Genomic DNA, 18,267 nt, shown 5'->3' with positions numbered 1-18,267 from the left:
GGAGTGGGGACACAGGGGGTCTGGTGTGCGTCCAGAGGGAACTGTGCCGTCATTCGTCTGGGAGGTCTGCCACAAAACCCGGGGAAAACCCTACACAGTACAGCCTGTGGTCGATTCAAACCAAATCTTCCGCACGACCTTGGCTACCACCAACGAGCGCACGCTTTTACACATTCGGCCATGCCATTGATCGCTGTGTGGCTGCACAGCGCGTCTCACTTGCTGTCGCTCACGTCGTGTGGACGAGGCCTATACCGACCTACGGTCGGGTTTGTGTCTGCACCGCACGCAAATCACAGCGCCAGGACCGCCCTTTGTCTGCTGCAATGCGATGGCGTTTCCTACGCCTTTGGCAGTGCACCAAAGTGTGCAGTGATATTTGTTGTTGTTGTTAATTACTGGAAGGGAACTCCGAAGCAAGGAAGAGACGTACGTAGCTCGGGCAGCAACGTCTCTTCGTACGTCTTTTCCTTGTCTAGGACACCCTTTCATCATGTACAACCAGCTAGCCTGCATCTCATCTCTCTTATCTCTTAATGGCGTATGGGACTCCACCACGCATGAGGGCATGATCTCCGTCTTTTCCCGCCGTTATTAATACTCTTGTCGTACATTTCAATCCTGATACCATGACATTTAATCCATTTGCCATCGGAATTAATCCTCCTTTCATTATTTTTAATCCTCCTTTCATTATTTTTAATCCGTTTCTCATGCAATTTAAGTCAAGTGACTATGTGTGGGCTACATGGCTTTTTCTTTATTTTGGGACAATTCCCATGTGTACGCATATTGCACATGCTTTTCACTAATATTGTGGGTTTCTGCACCATAACGGGATACTGTGGGACTGTCAACGGTGTTGTGGGACTATTCCCATGTTTACGAGTATTACCCATGGTTTTCATTAAAAACGTGGGTTTCTACATTATAGTGGGATACTGTGGGACGGCCAATCTGGATTGTGATATTGTGGGACTATTTCCATGTCTACAGATATTACATATGCTTTTCGTAAAAACATGGGTTTCTGCATTGTAATGGGATACTGTGGGACTGTGTATATGGATTACGACATTTTTGGACTATTCCCATGTGTACGGATATTGCCCATGCTTTTCATTAGATATGCGGGTTTCTGCACTGTAATGGGATACTATGATCCAGATAGACAGTCCCATAGCATCCCATTACAGTGCAGAAACCCTCATTTCGAATTAAAAGCATGGGTAATACCCGTAGACATGGAAATAGTCCGACACTATCGTGATCCAAATTGACAGACGCACAGAATCCTATTGCAGCGCAAAAACCCACGTTTTTAATTAAAAGCACAGGGAATACCCGTAGACGTGGGAATAGCCCCACAATATCGTAACCAGGACTGACAGTCCCAGAGTATCCCAGTACAGTGCAGAAACCCGCGTTTTTAATGAAAATCATGGGTAAAATTCCTAGGCATTCCTAGAAAGAACAGAGAGAACGTAAACAGTGAACATGTGCACAACTGAAGGCATTACGCCTTTGAAAACTGAGTGCAAAAAGAACAAAGTGCATTGAGTCCTCGGTGTTTGACCCGAAATGCGCGCAATATAATGAATATGGTCAATGAAATGGAGCAGTGGGAGTTGAACCCGTTCCCAACGGATATGCGTTCCGAAGATCCTACCGTTACACCTCACTGGCAGCTGCTGGTACCTTTTCGACTGCTTCGTTTCACGAAAATCAGGCTATGTGTTGTGCCATCCTGTGTGTTTCTTCGCCTCACCTTCTACTGTGATAATGAGTATGGTGGGCGGATACATATTTTACAAATTGCAAAATGCATTTTTGGGGTTGGTGCCGCTTCACTCTTTTGACCCAGGCGCGCCGAGCCCCAAAGGTTGGTGTCAGTCTCTTAGCGGGACTTCCCGGGGGAGGCGGCGCCCCCCCCCTAGTTTATGTTCCGGGGGGCAAGGGCCCCCGCGCCCCCCCCCCCCCCGCAGTCGGCGCCTATGCACATGGCAACCCAAGCAGCACACAATATTGGACCCATATTGGACCCGTATCTCCAATGACCAGCCAATATGGGTCCATTGCCAAGATGGGACCCGTTTCGCCAAGATTTTCCCCATATTGGCTGAAAATGGGCAATATGGGCCCCATATTGCCCAGTTTCAGCCAATATGGGGAAAATCCTGGCAATATGGGCCCCATATTGCCCACTTTGAGCCAATATTGGGAAAATCTTGGGAAAATGGGCCCCATATTGCACGCGTACACCCCATATTGACTGAACAGGGTACGTAGCCGTGTTGTACAAATGCCCAAGCAGCACGGCAAGATTGAACGTTGAAGCGTGTGAAATACCCTATTCACTACATCGTTACATTCAACAACTTCCCGCAGACGATACACATTGTTCGAAACAGTCAACGTACGTGGCATTCCCAACGTAAAGTTCGCTAGAGTTCGACACCTCAACATTCCACGTCTTGAAAGTCGCCGCCATCTTCCTTCGCGATGCCAATGCCAATCGGTCGAGCCGACTGTGAGCAAGCGAGTTGTTTGAGCGTAATCACGCGTCCTACAACTAATGCGCATGCGCGACAGCCCGAACGGACGTTTCATAGGGCTAAAATGTCGCTGGGTGCTGTAATGGTAACGCAATTGCGGCAGGTCAAGTAAAAAAACACAATGTTTGATAAGAAGGGATGGCTATTCTGTAAAGTTAGGTGATTTCAAGTTGCTGCAAGCAGTGTAAATTGCTCTGGCGTGTGTCCGTCACCGCCAGGAAAGTGTTTCGCTGCTTTGTATTCTCGGAGCGGGTGTGGAAATTGTTAGTCCACAGAATATTGCAATCCCAATGAAGGCTTCTGAGGGATCTTAGGTATTGGCAGTTCTGTGGGACTGCTTATGATCTTCAGCGCGGGCGTAGCACGTGTTCTTCGTTTTTTTGTGTGTGTGTTTGGGCAATGCCGTGTTTCTTTCCTTTTTTTCGTTTTTTTTTTTGCAGTGATGTGAACGTGGATCAATTAGATTCGCAGAAATAAAAAAGCAAAAATCATACAAAAGTAGTGAACATTATACCGCATAATGCTTTATTATTACACGGGCTCCCCGTAGGTGTTATCACAGAAATATTGGCAATATGGGCGCAAAATGGGCTTGCCAATATGGGCAGCCCATATTGGACCAATATGGAGCCTGGTTGCACTCCCCATATTGGTCCAATATTGGCAGCCCATATTGGGCCAATATTGGCAATCTTGGCAACCCATATGGGTCCAATATTGGACCAATATTGGCGTGCTGCTTGGGAATAGTCCCACAATATCCTAAACCAGATAGAAAATCCCGCAGTATCCCGTTATACTGCAGAAACCTGCATTTTGAATGAAAAGCATGGGTAATACCCATAGACACGGAAACAGTCCCACAATATCGAAATCCAGATTGACAGACCCGCAGTATGCCATTACAGTGCAAATAACCACGTTTTTAATGGAAAGGAAGTGGAATACCCGCAGACATGCATATAGTCCCAGGATATCGTAATCAAGATCGACAGTCCCACAGTATCCCATTAAGGTGCAGAAACCCGCATATTTAATAAAAAAAAACATAGCTAATACCCGCACACATGGGAATAGTCCTACAATATCGTAAGCAAGGTTGACAGTCCCACTGTATCCCATTACGGTACAGAAACCCGTATTTTTAATGAAAAACCATGGGTAAAATTCGTACACATGGGAATGGTCCCATAATACCACAATCCAGATTGACCGTCCCACAGTAGCCTATTATGGTGCAGAAATCTGCATTATTAATGAATAGCATGTGCAATACCCGTAGACATGGGAATTCTCTCAAAATACCCTAATCAATTAAGATTGACAGTCCCGCATTATCCCATTAGTGCAAAAACCCGTGTTTTTAATGAAAAGCAGGGGAATACCCATAGACATGCTTATTGTCCCAGGATATCGTAATCAAGATTGCCAGTCCCACAGTATCCCATTGCAGTGCGGAAACCCACATATTTAATGAACAGCATGGGTAATACCCGCACACATGGGAATAGTTCCACAATATCCTAAACCAGATAGACAATCCCACAGTATCCCGTTATACTCCAGAAACCTGCATTTTGAATGAAAATCATAGGTAATACCCATAGACATGGAAATAGTCCCACAATATCGTAATGAAGATCCACAGTTCCACAGTATCCCATTACAGTGCAGAAGCCCGCATATCTAATGAAAAGCATGGGCAATATCCGTACACATGGGAATAGTCCCACAATGTCGTACTCCATATACACAGTCCCACAGTATCCCATTACAATGCAGAAACGCATGTTTTTAATAAAAGCATATGTAATATCTGTAGACATGGAAATAGTCCCACAATATCACAATCCAGATTGGCAGTCCCACAGTATCCCATTACAATGCAGAAACCCACGTTTTTAATGAAAACCATGAGTAATACTCGTAGACATGGGAATAGTCCCACAACACCGTAATCCAGATTGACAGTCCGACAGTATCCCGTTATGGTGCAGAAACCCAGAATATTAGTGAAAAGCATGTGCAATATGCATGGGAATTGTCCCAAAATACACAAAGTCATGTAGCCCACACATAGTCACTTTGATTAAATTGCATGAGAAACGGGTGAAATTATGTGAAATGAGGATTAAAAATAATGAAAGGAGGATTAATTCCGATGGCAAATGGATTAAATGTCGTGGTATAAGGATTAAAATGTACGACAAGAGGATTAATAACGCTGGAAAAAGCTGTAGACGCCCAGTCCACACTTGACGTGGCGCCACACTGCACACGCTCGTTTCTTTAATTATCGCGGCGCCGGTTCAGTAGGGAGGTCCAGAAGGATTACAAGCCATTTAGCAGATTGGACCATCTTGACGATAACAGTTCCATAAACAGGTTACGCCAAGCACCCGATTCATTTGCAGTGGCTGACATCACGTTGCTGGTCTTGGATTTGAAAGCTTTTTGCTCTTTGGTTTTGTTTCGGTAGGACGTTTCTGATATGTTACGACTACCTAATGTGTGCTTCCTTTTGATTCCCCTGCCCCGCAAGCAGATATCGCCCTGTAGAGCTGCTTGCCTTTCCACACCTGCGCGCGCACCTGTAACTCTGTTTTCCTCCTTTCTGGAGCGGAGAGGCTAGGAGGATCTTGGGACACGGACACAGCGATCTTCTGGAACCCTCTGGTTAACAGCTACCGCTGTAAAAGGTTCTGTCGAGTGTTCTGGCCATGGCTCAGGAAAGACAGCAGATAACAGTTTCGTGTTATCCGTGTGGCAACTTCCGTGTGGCATAACTGGTGTGGCAACACGATCATCAAACTTATTAGCGGACTGCTTAAAGACTCCTCGTTGCAGGATAAGGGCTTTCCTTTCTAGCCAGGAGTGCTTCCCCGCGTTGACAAAAAAACAAGGCAACATCCTTTGTTGGAGCCCAAATCTACGGTGTCCTGTTCGGTCTAAGCAAGGCTACTGAATGATGAGCCCTGAGCCCGCCTAAAGGGACGCAAAACAGACAACTTTCGGGAACAAGAATACGGGTGGGTGGCGCAAATTTCCCAATTGTCCCCCTGGCAGGGATAAGTAGACGCCGGTAATGGTGCCAACCCATTGCACCGCTACGGGATATAAAAACTGTGCAGGGCGCACCTCACATTGCCTGACAGCATGTCCGTACCTCGTCATCACTGTCAATCTCTCATAATCCGTATACTGTCTTCCAGTCATGTCGTTTTCTTCTTCAACGAGGTTTAGGTCTCCCGGCTTCAAAGATTGGTAGCTCACGGGCATGGATAAGCGTGCAGACCTTAGCTCAAGCAAGTATTCAGCGCGCCATCCTTTCCAGAAGTAGTCAAAGCCCCATGAAGAAATATAAGCCTGAGCTTGGACAACACTCTCAAGAAGGATCGACACGCACGTCTCTTATCTGTTAGACCACTATTTCACGATGCTCTCACTGTCCGGGAAAGATCACTCGGAGGTGATAACAGCGATAATTTCTCTTCACTGCTTGGCACTGCCGCATGCCGTCACCCATTAAAGGGGCACTAAACGGCAACCATTTCTCTTGGCGATATGAAGGATTCCGCCATCATGACAATAATGGAACTAGATTCACCCGTTGCGCCCTTTGCAGTTAAAACGTGAATAAAGGTGCCAATTTGGAGGTTCCTCTTTCCTTCCTCCGAATCGGCGAAATATGTCAAGGGTGCGTCAACCTCACCGCATCCAATTGTCAAAGGAAATGTATTGCGAGAATTGCCCCTTCCCGCATTTCTTTGTGGAATCAACACAATACGAGGGGACCGAGCTCCGACTTGGCTGTGACACGTAAGAATACACCTAGGGGATCGCTGGGACGCATATCATACGCATATCCTGTAGTAGTGGAAGCTTTCGCTAATACCGCCATGCAAGATAACAAGAACAGAATCAGCGCATTAATGTGATCAAACACCCAAATTATAGCCAACGCTCGAAAAAGAGGCTACACGAAACGGAGGCTACACAGTCACTGCGAGAAGCCCTACCAACTGCGAGCGGATTCGATTGCAGATGCGTGCGCAACAGAAGCTAAAGCTGTGCTGGGACAGTTAGAATAGCGCCGTTACGTGTTATGAAGTCCATCTCTTGTATTGTACGTTCCACAATGCTATTCCAGGCAAGAATACGGTTTCTAGTGAGGCAATTCATAAAAAAAAAAAAACTCCATACGTTATCTACATTGGCAGATGGGACATTTCGACCTTACGGCGTATCCATTCGTCATTTTCACGTGAAACGCATTACACTCACCTCACAATCAGCACGCATCGCGAAGTAGCCCGCACTTCTTATCCTTCCTGCGTTGCATTGCGAGTGTATTCCAAATAATGAACATTGAGTACAGAATATACAGTACCTGCTTCCCGTTGCCGAGACCCACAAATAACAACCCCTTTAGAGTCCCTTTAAGCAAAGAAAGATGATCCCAGCTTAGACCGAACGAATCAGAAAATGAAAACCTTTCGATATACTACCAACTATGATGCTTACACTTTTTATATACAGGGTGTTTATTTTTATCTACAACAAGTTTTCATAAAAAGGGGAGTCGCCTTAGGACGCTTTTACTTTTGTTATTGGATTACTCGACGGGGCTGCTACTGGGAAACCTTATTTCTTCTCAATCATGGGACTAACAAATATATTTTAGCCAATCGAGATATTCAATAGTCAATATAGTCAATCGACATATAAGACATATTTAGTCATTTTTTAATATCGCAATCGCAATGTGCTCCCTAAAGTCCATAATTAAAAAGTGGTAAGAATTTGTTTATCTGTTAATTAGTCCCCTAATTAAGAAAAAATACGGTTCCCTAGTAGCAGCCCCTCGAGTGATCTAGTGACAAAAGTGAAAGCGTCTTAAGGCAACTCCCCCTTTTTATGAAAATTTGTTGCAGCTAAAAAGAAACACGCTGTATACTTTTCAACATCATTACACTGATTACACTGATTACAGGATTACACTGAGTCAAGGTTTTGTAAGTGTACAACTCTTCATCGCAAAGCCCTGCTGAAACAAACGCGTGTACGTTCAAGACGGAGGAAGGAACCACATAATACTTTGAACGCCGTGACAAATATCGAGTGCGGCATGTACCGCCCGTTTTCGGAGAAACAGGCAAATTTCGAATTGCCTACGATTAATTTTACAAATCATTAACTTTATGTAAACATATTATCACATAATAACTCCCGTTTGTTATGTTCTGGAAATTCCTACTATAAACTTCCAGTCCACAGGACGTACAACCTACGCATTAAAAGGAGAATTACAGCTAATTCGCACTGCCGTTCACGTCTAGGGTTTCCGTCATACGGAGCACATTAAATTGCAATTACATTATCGCTATATTTAGTATCAAGGCATAAACGCTCACAGAACTGGTCGTCCGACTTGGGCACCTCTGTGTTGATGATGAAAAAAGCTGCCAGCAGATACCAGAAGGCGAAGAATTCCAAGACATGGATTAACTGGAATAAAGAGAATAAATACATGTTGAGACGTATGTGACGCAGATAACCATCTTAGTTTAGCTCATCGCGAAAGCAATGGGGCTACCGGAAATGATTCTGGTAGGGCCCCATTGCATTATGGACGAATGAAGCACCCTTTCGGCACCGCTGCGACATGAGCAGATTCGTATTCCCATTCGTATAGTCATGCAATGATCTGTACAGTAACGCTGAGCACGTGTTGGGTGATCCTGCAGCACTCAACAGAATCGCCAGTGTAATAATAGTTTAGGAAGCAAAGAAAGAACTCAGTGCTCCACACGTCGAACCAACGATTCAGCTTAGTTTTGTCCGGTTTGATAACACTTGCTTCCAACTGCATCGTGTTCTACTGGTCAAGGGACCTAGCAAATCTCACTCCAATTATTTATCCATTTCACTTTTTTTTTGACGAAAAGATGCTGCTGCGCGTGTGCAAGCGCAGTGTGCACGAATGTTACCACTTTTGTGTCCATGCTTGTGAACGAGGGGGGGGGGGATATCCATGTATTAGAGGGAAAGCTTTTGAACGACTGCGAGCCCTTCATACGAATTTATTAATAATTGGGAGTAGATCTAATCGTCAGGTGAGTCTGGCCACAATTGTGTGGCTACCTGCTGCACGTGCCAGGGGGTAAGACTGCTCATAATTTCGACCACCTGGGGTTGTTTATCGTGACTCGGAAAACTCCGAAATAAAATGCTGGAAGCACAGTGTGTCGGAGATTTTCCCTCATTGCTACCGTGCTCCCCCATAGTGGAGTGGAGTAATGGACTGAATTGCGTAAATAGGGCATGCTTTCACCATTGATCGGCCCCATACGTAAGGCCCCCATGAACGTGGCCCTTAACGAATGTAAATATATTAATAAATATTTTATGTATTTTATAATATATAATATATTTCGTTATTCATTCGTGTATAGTCTCTAAACGGCGGTGCACCAGAAATTTTATTCCAACTGAATGTCTGACGAGTCTGCGAACCGCTCGCGGTTTGTGCCACATAACTCTATAGACCCTTTCAATCATCCTATATGTTTCTCCACCAGCGGCATGGCCGAGCGGGTTAAGGCGTCCCGCTCGTTGGACCCAGGACGCATACTAACCCCCCGTCCCCCACTTCGTCCTGCTGTCCTCTCTCCATCTGTCCACATCTGTACGCCGCTCATAGCCACAGTTGCTTCGTGGCGCTAACACGGAATCAAAAAAAAAATATATATATATATATATATATATATACGTTTCTCCGAAATTCGCAATGTATTTCTGAAGTCGCTGCTTGTGACGTTGTCAAGATCGCTATCTCAAGCTTTTCTTTAGTGTTATCAAGAATGCAACGAAAGTCGTAGAAAGTTGCCGCACGAACCGTCGCTAAATGATAATGGTGAATTCCACTGGTCTTTGCAGTGCGGAACAGCTTACACTGGTACGAGTGGACATGTTGCATTGATCGCTTCAGTGAAACGCGTGCCGCGTTATATTGGTCATTCCGTTCGTTTCTCGCACCGAACCCACACCGGCACACTAGACTGCGCTGCACGAAAACGACCAACTGAATTCACCACATGATACAAGACTTAAGCTGACTCCAAACTGTGAATACGGACTTGCAAGTGCATTATATTGCGTTACTTCCCCATTTGTGTTCTTCTTCTCAATAACCCAAGAGCACGGTCAGACGCGTGGAGAGAGCGATGCCGAGTATACGCTTGAATTTGAAGGATGCTGTTTTCTTCCTTCAACATTCGGCACAGCGTTACAAGTTTCTCTGCGCTTCGTAGTGAACTCACAACAAGTCATTTGTCATTTCTTATCACCGTTTCCTTACTGACATAATGAAAACTTTGAGCGTAGGCTCCTCAAATGACTTCCTGCCTACGTGTCTCGCGCGTACATGCGGTAACGACACACATTGGTGTGGCAGGATAGAGAGCGGGAATAACGAATACCATAACAGAGACGGCAAGTGAGCGGAACAGCCACTCACACACTCAGTATAAGCGCAAGCGCTAGATAACGGTGATAAGAAGTTCCGGAACTATTTGTGAATTATATTTTGGGAAGTGTTCACGAGGCACGTGCTTACGTAATTACAATAATTGCATCACAGGACCCATGTTTCCTCGCGCGTACAGAGGAAAATTCGAAAAACTTGAGGAAGCTCAAGGTAAGGCGTTTGTGTCGGTCGTGTAGTAATATTCAAATACTTCCTGAAACGCCCCAGGGAGGATGGCGAGAAGTGGGTGGGAGACCTCTTATTAGCGAAGCGCTTAAAAAAACTATAGAGCATCCAACACGTATCTCTAGCTGCTCTTGCCACATATCATGCTAAAAGTTGATCCGTGTGCACTGCTGTTCTTTATAACTGACATTGTGGTGATAAATAGCTAACTGGGAAGACAACCGCAATTGACTTCCGGGTGTATTGTACTACACACTTGAAGGATTAAGCCCCTTGGGGGGCTTAATCGCTTCATCGTCGTTACGGTCGTTACGAGCTAACGAGTGGCGGGAAATTCAAAAAGATGGGCACGTGACACGTTGCGCGTGACGTATGCCACGCCCTTCACGTATCGCGCGAAGAGCGCCGTGCACGTGTTTTATCACGTGCTCTTCTCGACCAGTGCCCCGCCCCTCGTTAGCTCGTAACGCGTGCAACCGATTAAGCCCTCTGGGGGCTTCGCCGGACCCCGAAATGTGGTTGACCACGTATGCGTAGCGTCAGTTCTTTAAAGGGACTCTGACCAGAAACTGTGGGAGCTCTTTCGTACTTGTAGTCGATAAAGCACCCAACAAGGACTCTCCATGCGAAAATTCACGCATTAAAACCCCACGGTTTCTCTAAACTCGAATTTTAAACATTCGACTTCATCCGAGTGCAGCACGCCTAGCGTCAAACCGAGAAAACATACGTTTATATAGAATATCCACCCCGGCCCACCATCAAGATGACGTCAACACGGGGGCCACTCGCAACACCCACAATTGGCTCAAACGCGTCACGTGGTCACGCAATATCTGTCAATTTCCTTCATGAAATGGCATTTCTACGTTAATATGTTTGTGTTACAGAGCCTTGAAAAGAAAAATATACCCTGCATTTATCACCTGCAACAGTTTCTACGATTTTCTTTTCAATCTGTACACGGCGTTCGATATATGCTTCCGTATCCGGTCAGCTGTAATGGATGCCGTATGCCGAGCTTGCGAACTTGTGTGACTCCCGGTTCGTCCTCTTTTATTGGGTCATTGGGTTGGTGTTGGAGTTGGTCACCATATTCTGAACGTTTCACCTATCGTTGCGGTGTACTGTTCTTGATCTGCTGCGAAGCGACGAACCGCAACGGCAGTCACTCGCCTCAGCGAAATTCTGTCTGCTGCATCTCAAAGGAGCATGGGGACCTGATGATACATTCAACTAAAGAAACCAAATGTGCTCTCGTGTGGTCCTGACGGAAAAGTAGTATAAACAAGGTTAGCACATTTATTTTTCAGTTCCAAGTCTACGTACTGAAAACCATGCAGGTGCAGTCGATCATTCTCGTAGCTGTTGTGTCACGCGTATGCTTTCTTACATATCCCACAGAACCCTCCACTTTTTCAACCAAGTTATCTTTATGAGATCCTTCTGATGGCTTCTTACTAGGCTATGCCGCTCCGAAGCATTGAGATGACGAAGCGTCGTGGTAGCTGACTGCACCTCTGCCTTCGAAAGATGAATCAGTCATTCCACACTGTGCTTACTGGCTTTGTATAGAGTCTGGCAAATCCGACAGACTTCGACTGCCTTTTTCAAGAAAGTTTGAAATGTAAGTATGTGTATATTGGTTTCACATATCCACCACATATTGAGCGTGTGTATGATTGTACTTTATATACTACAGCGTATCAGCGTACATTATTATTCAACACGTAGTGTGGCAAACTCGACATCAGTCACACAAAGCCAACAATTGCCTTTTCTTCAATTGCTTATTTTTATCATATCATGTTTTTGTCTATATCTCAATTTACCAACCAACAACGTATATTATTTTAGTATAATCGTCTGATATTTAACACGTCACAGTTTTACCATGGTTTTGGCGCACTATAGCCCGAGTTGCTTATGCTCCATTAAATTGAATCATCATCATCTTCAACTGCCATTATTCAATTGAAGTGCCAGGTGGATATAATGACATGGCGAGATATATTTTTTGCTGTCATCCTGGAATTGCTCATTTCAGAGGAATAGTCACCGTGAAGTTTGTTTTAGTTTTCGGAAACATTAAGAGGACTAAAACAAAACACTTTTCTTTCAGAGCATCCCTTATGCACCTGCATTTGAATTCCAATCTGTATTACAAGAATGAGAGGCCACTCAACAGAGATGAACATCTGAAAGTGAAAGAGCTGGAACGAAGATACGTTAATCTGTGTCAAAGGTTCTTAGTATGTGTGCGAGTCAAGGACATAGGTCTCAAGCTAATTCCTGTCTTCAGAAGAGGTGACAACTATGCTCCTTCTATCTATTAACCAGCTCCACTTTTTAGGGTGCCCTGTAAACTAATGGAGCACATCACGTACTACCACGTTGTCAACCAAGTTGAGTCTGTCGATTTCTTTTTTTAAATTCCAGCATGGCTTTAGAAAAGGGTATTCAGGCAAAACTAACGTAGTGCAATTCGTTCACAGCATTTCAAACTGTCCTGATTTCTGGGTCCACGTAGATGAGGTATTTTTTTATTTTGTAAGGGCTTTTGACACTGTGCTCTATACTCGCGTGTTGGCCAAAGTAGCCTAATTAAAATTTGATCCTGCTACCTGGATATGCAGTTTCTCAACTAACCGTAACTGTGGCGACAACTCGTGAGGAGAACCTATCATATCGCCACCATGCAGCATTTGTTATGTGACAATCGCTTCACATTTTAATCTAGTCAAAGGAAGGCCTTTTGGTGATCGGTCTTGTATTGATTACGTGCCCCTCCGTTATGTAACACCACACTGGGTTCTTCAACCTATGAGAGATAAATAAATATATTGCCAAGTAAATTGTCTACAAGGCTCGTTATTCCATTTCGCCACACTACCACAAGCAATTGTTAGAGTAGTGGCCCAGGGTATGAAGCTCGCCACTAATTATCATTCAAACAAAGTTCATAATGTAAAATCCTTTACTCAGAACACCGGCTTAACACAACAATTAAGAATAAAGAGAGTAAATGTTTCATTGCCTATCCAGGTGGCATCATCCCTACAACAGAGAACAATCAAAGACAACAACAAAGGAGTCAAATCGGTGGTCCGCATTCCTTTCATCCAACGTATTTCACACGCTATTTGGAGGGCACTGTGCCCATCAGGCATTTTGACTGTGCATATCAAGTTGAGTGCATAGAATGTGATGCAACCTACACTGGCGAGATAGACAAAAGACACGGGACAAGACTAAAGCAGCCAGTTGCCAGGGCTACTAATGCTTAGCTTAACTAAACAGGACCGAATCAGTCTACCATTGCTGTCCTAAGGGACATATATTTTGATGGTGCAGTAACCTTTGCTCATGACTAGTGATGGGGCCCTAGAAAGTTCTTAGAATCCTGCTTTATCAGGCGTGATGCTTCAGCCTGTAATACATACCGTGGCCCGCTATCGGATGTGTAAGATTCCCTCTTAGATCGGCTGGTGTGCTCATCTTTGGCCTCTGTTGTACTGATGATGCCACCTGGACAGGCGACAAAACGTTTACGCTCTGTTTTTATTCGTTGTGTTGAGCGGTGTTTGCAGTAAAGGACGCTACATTATGAGGTTGTCACCCGGGTTTTGGACTATATTTTCAAATAAAGTTGTTGTTTCACAAAGCTCAATACATTGCAGAAATAATTCTCATTGCCTATTCTTTTGGGGGTGCCATTCTTGCAGTCACATGAAGCACTGAAGGGCCAATTTAAAAAGCAAAAGCAGTCTGATTTATGTTCTTGCCGACATGGCACAGCGTATGTACGAGGTAGCTCCATTTCAGAAGCCTGAGAACACTCAAAGCAATTAGTGTGCTAGCATTAGATATGGTGTACAGCATTACATATTTGCTTTTGCTAGGGCAACTAAGAAGGGTGGATAGAAAGGCAGTTACAACCTGTTTCCACATAAGACAGTCAGATTCATTAGCAATTTCCTCCAAGAGAGCCAATGCTTTTTCTAGATTACTAGAACATGGGTACCTGGTTATAAATAACACGAATTCATCTACCAGAAGTCAGTGTTTCACACACCCTGCTTTCCATCAACACTATTAAAAGCTGTGTTCCCCAAACCTGCACAAAATTCCTGGAGAGTCTTTACTGGACACTGTTGCTGTCCCTCTCACCAGGTGCTCTCTATGAACCTGATTCACAGTTCTGGATGCACTGCCTGAGCTAACTTCAGCATGCTTTCCCAACACGAATGGTAACTGCTATGAGGAGTGTTGTACTTACTGAAAGCAACATGAAATGCTGTACCTTGACAGGTAATGTTGATATCCTTCTTAAGACCGTAGAGAGATGTTCCTTGCTCCCTTTATTCCAAATCGTACTATCAGACGCAAGCCCACTTGCCACCAAGCCAATGAGTTGTGCCCTACAGTCAGTGCAATCATGGGAATCTATCACTGAGGCTCAGAAAAGCTGTTTTCCATCGGGATCTGATCCAGCACTGAGCCGTGAGTAGTCCCGTGAAAGCACCAGGGTTTCTTCGACCTTTAGATGTGCCAGTGTTTGTTTTCCTCCCCTCCTTCTTTTTATGTAGTAGCTGATTACTTTAGCCTTGTACTGCTTTGGAGATTGAAGATGTGGAGATGATGTAAGAGGTGGAACTAGGCTTTATGCAAAATGAGGCAAAGTGTGACTATGTACAAATCTTCTGAGAATGTGTGTATCATTCACACAAAGAGAGGATACGTGTTACATCTTTTTCCGGTTTTGATATTTATTTATTTATGAATATATCTCAAAGGCCATCGCAGGCATTACATGAGGGGGGACATCAACATGGGTCACTTAACAAATACGGAAGTTACAAGGAACATACATATTTGGAAGACAAGACTCTATTTTTCGTTTGTTCATCAGTCTTGCTCAAGAAATTGTTCACTGTAGCAATGAAACACAATGTCACGAAAGGAGTGCTCATCTATCGTTCCACAAGACTCATTAAAAAGGACTAGTGTTGTGTTTCAACACAAGATATTGAACTCATGAACCATGCATCATCCTGAGAGCTATAGATCATCCTAAATACAGATGCTGAATTATTTATCTGAATTATTAATGGTAGACGAGCTGCGCGAAGAGGTACCCCCAGTTAGGATCTTGGGTACTTGAAGCCTGTGGCATTTTCTGTGGGAAAGGCTTGCCAGACCCTCTTCACTGCACAGGCTGGGATGACCATGATCTTGTTTTTCCCAAGCTTGTGCCATACTCACCTTGCAAACTGGCGGTACGCAGTGTATCTGCATTGTCTACACAGACGTACATAAAATATAGTTTAGGCAAATAGGTAACCGGTTACAGTACAGTGTGTGTGCAATGTCATTTCTACATGTACCTGAGAGCAACTGCACTTTACCTGCCCACACTTTGTACATTACTACACGTGCTGCATTCTTTTAGAACCCAACATTGTTTTACTTTTCACTGAATCGACAATCAAGAACACTCGATATCGCTAAAAACCTACGCTAAAACCTTATGCACAGGGCAATACATAAAAACGTGACTCAGGACACAGCACACTGACAATTACAAAATTGCCTATATTGGTTTTCTCCAGTTCAGAGTTGTGTACTGTATAGCCTTTTTATGTGCTGCGCCGTGTTCTGGAGTTTTTAACGACTTTATTGCAGGACCAAACCAGTTTTGGGCGCCCAAATTTTAACATCGTTCGACAAGGACACATGTGACTTACTTGTGAATATCGTCGCTCATAGGTTCGCGCTGCCCACGGAGTTCACTATGCGACCTTCAGGACAGTCATATTGAAGAATAGAAGTTGGAAATCTTTGTGGGTTCTAATGCACTCATACTGCAGTCATTCGGCAGTGTTTTCAAGCTCCTTGCAGCACAAGCATTCGATCTCCTTCGGCATTATGACACACCAGCCACACCGGCACCATGAACAGCAAGTGCGCACTAGATATCAGAACACGAAATTTCAGAGAACGTTTACATGTTCGATCACAGTGTGCGTTAAAAAGCTCATCGCTTACCTGAAGACAGGCGACTCATGCTGTTTGCTTCATCTGTGACTGATGTTCGTAGAGCTCTAACTTCGTCTCGCATTCGCGGCATCGGCGACGTTTCGAAAGCCTACCGAGCTGTTCAGCACGCAGAATTTTCTTCTCGATCGCAGAAAGGTCAGAAAGAAGTTCTGGGCTCGAAGTCTACGCATTTCGTCCTTCGACGTCCATATTGAAGATCGCTTTCCGGACGGGTGCCGGCGCTTTCACAAACTCACTAACAACAGAACTTCCGGTCCGGGCGCCCAATGAAACGTGGCCCTCGTGCTTTCGTAACGCACACGGAAATTGGCGGATGTCCACTGCAAAGAGGCTAGATTTCGGCCCCGATTGCGCGAGTTGAGGGGGAAAAGCGAAGCCGGTTTTCAGCTCCCCGTTTGGCAAACTTTGCCTCCGCGCACAGCCAAAATATTTCGCGTGTGGCTTGGAGGCATATTATACCTTCGTAATAGATGCAAACGAAATATTTGTCGAACTTCTGGTCAGAGTCCCTTTAAGGTCGGCTCAAGCGAATTCGCCGAAGCGATCTAGCGATCGCTATGCGAACATGCGTCATTCATGTTGACATTGGTCAGTCTTTTTCCCACGTACACCCCGATGGAGGTCCTCACCGGAGAAAAAAATAATACCTGCCGTCGCCTCTGTCACGCTGTACCCCATTATGCTTTAGTACTTTTGTGGCGTAACGTCAATGGTCCGCATTCGTCTGACATTAAACGCCCTCTCGTACAAAGCGCGTTGGCGGTGCAGAAATATAGCATGAGAAGCCAGTCCGAATCTCATTCGATTCTTGATCGGACTAGGAGGGCGTCTGACAGTTCGGAGAAATCCTGAGGTTTCTTGAGATTTCGGCATATCCCAGCATAAAAAAGGGATAATAGGATGGCCCAAGCATTTTGTGATATAGAAAAGACCAATGATGATAGTATAGATCAAGTGCAGGTAAATTTATGACTACGTCAGCTAAATTTATGTCTGACATCTGGCATCTACTCGCCCTATATGCTCAAACGGAGACGTCCAACATCAGATCTATTCATCGGATGTAGCTCTATACTCCCAGAGTCTGGTCTGCACTTCGACCCTTTCATGAGCACTGTAGTACATTAACGGATGGAATTTATGCACCAAGTGTAATTAGGTACGAAGCTCGAAATGGTAGAAAGTTAACTCTTCTGATCACTTGAATTGCATCATGATGATTGTGCGGCGACGTTACAGACTGTGCAAGATACAAAATGTAAATGCCACTCGTGCAACACAGCATTCTACTTTGACCTTGATGGGATAACTACCAAGTGCTCCTCGACAGGATCTACACTAAACTTGAGCCGAAATCGGGAAGACCTCTTATTTTTGTCAATCTTAACGGACTGTTGCCGTCACCTCTTTTTCGGAGCCGAACGGAGCAATAAAAGAAGAACCATTCAAGTTGAGGGATTCCCTTGGAACTGCTTTGTGCCGTGATAGACTGGTGCCATTCTTGGGGGATTATTATGTCGCCACGGTTTTCCATATATTTCTTATAATTTAAAACAAATTTCTATTCCATATTTACATAACTCCAGTTAAACTACCATTACGTGCACACAACGAGCTACCTGCACGATGGGAAGTGCGACGCGCCTTCTGTTTTCGTGATTATCCATCTCTCTTTGCTAGGACACAGTAGTGTGACCAGACAGTTCGGTTTTCAAACACTATCACCCTTTCAGCAGACCTTCATCGAAATTACGAAGTGCATGTACGTTTAAGCACTACCGCAACACGCGCCATTCCTTTCACACCAATGGTCAGTAATGCATTTCCGTCGCAGTCACTGTATAGACCCGTTGTACGCAGGGCGTCGGGCGGTTGGGGAAACTGCCTCCGATGATCTCATGCAGGTTGAACGTGCCTTGCCCTCCTCTTATGCACGTA

At 44.7% G+C, this 18,267-nt stretch overlaps 1 protein-coding gene and 1 long non-coding RNA gene across 3 annotated transcripts in view; both read right to left on the bottom strand.

Annotated features, from left to right (window-relative positions):
- LOC135395983 (uncharacterized) overlaps window positions 1-18,267 on the bottom strand; it is a 105,740-nt gene that overhangs the window by 40,093 nt on the left and 47,380 nt on the right. For both annotated transcript variants that reach the window (XM_064627060.1, XM_064627061.1), the window contains exon 2: window positions 7,970-8,063. In XM_064627060.1, the coding sequence (XP_064483130.1) occupies window positions 7,970-8,063 (94 nt within the window). The remainder of the gene's footprint in view (window positions 1-7,969; window positions 8,064-18,267) is intronic.
- On the bottom strand, window positions 15,043-16,524 carry LOC135395982 (uncharacterized). Its single transcript, XR_010423230.1, has 3 exons — window positions 16,318-16,524; window positions 16,017-16,240; window positions 15,043-15,570 (listed from the first exon to the last, which is right to left on the bottom strand). It is a non-coding gene; the product is annotated as an uncharacterized LOC135395982 (long non-coding RNA).

The sequence above is a fragment of the Ornithodoros turicata genome, chromosome 5, assembly GCF_037126465.1.
Source record: "Ornithodoros turicata isolate Travis chromosome 5, ASM3712646v1, whole genome shotgun sequence".
In the NCBI taxonomy this organism is placed as follows: Eukaryota; Metazoa; Arthropoda; class Arachnida; order Ixodida; family Argasidae; genus Ornithodoros; species Ornithodoros turicata.
This window is presented reverse-complemented; position numbering and strand designations above follow the sequence as displayed.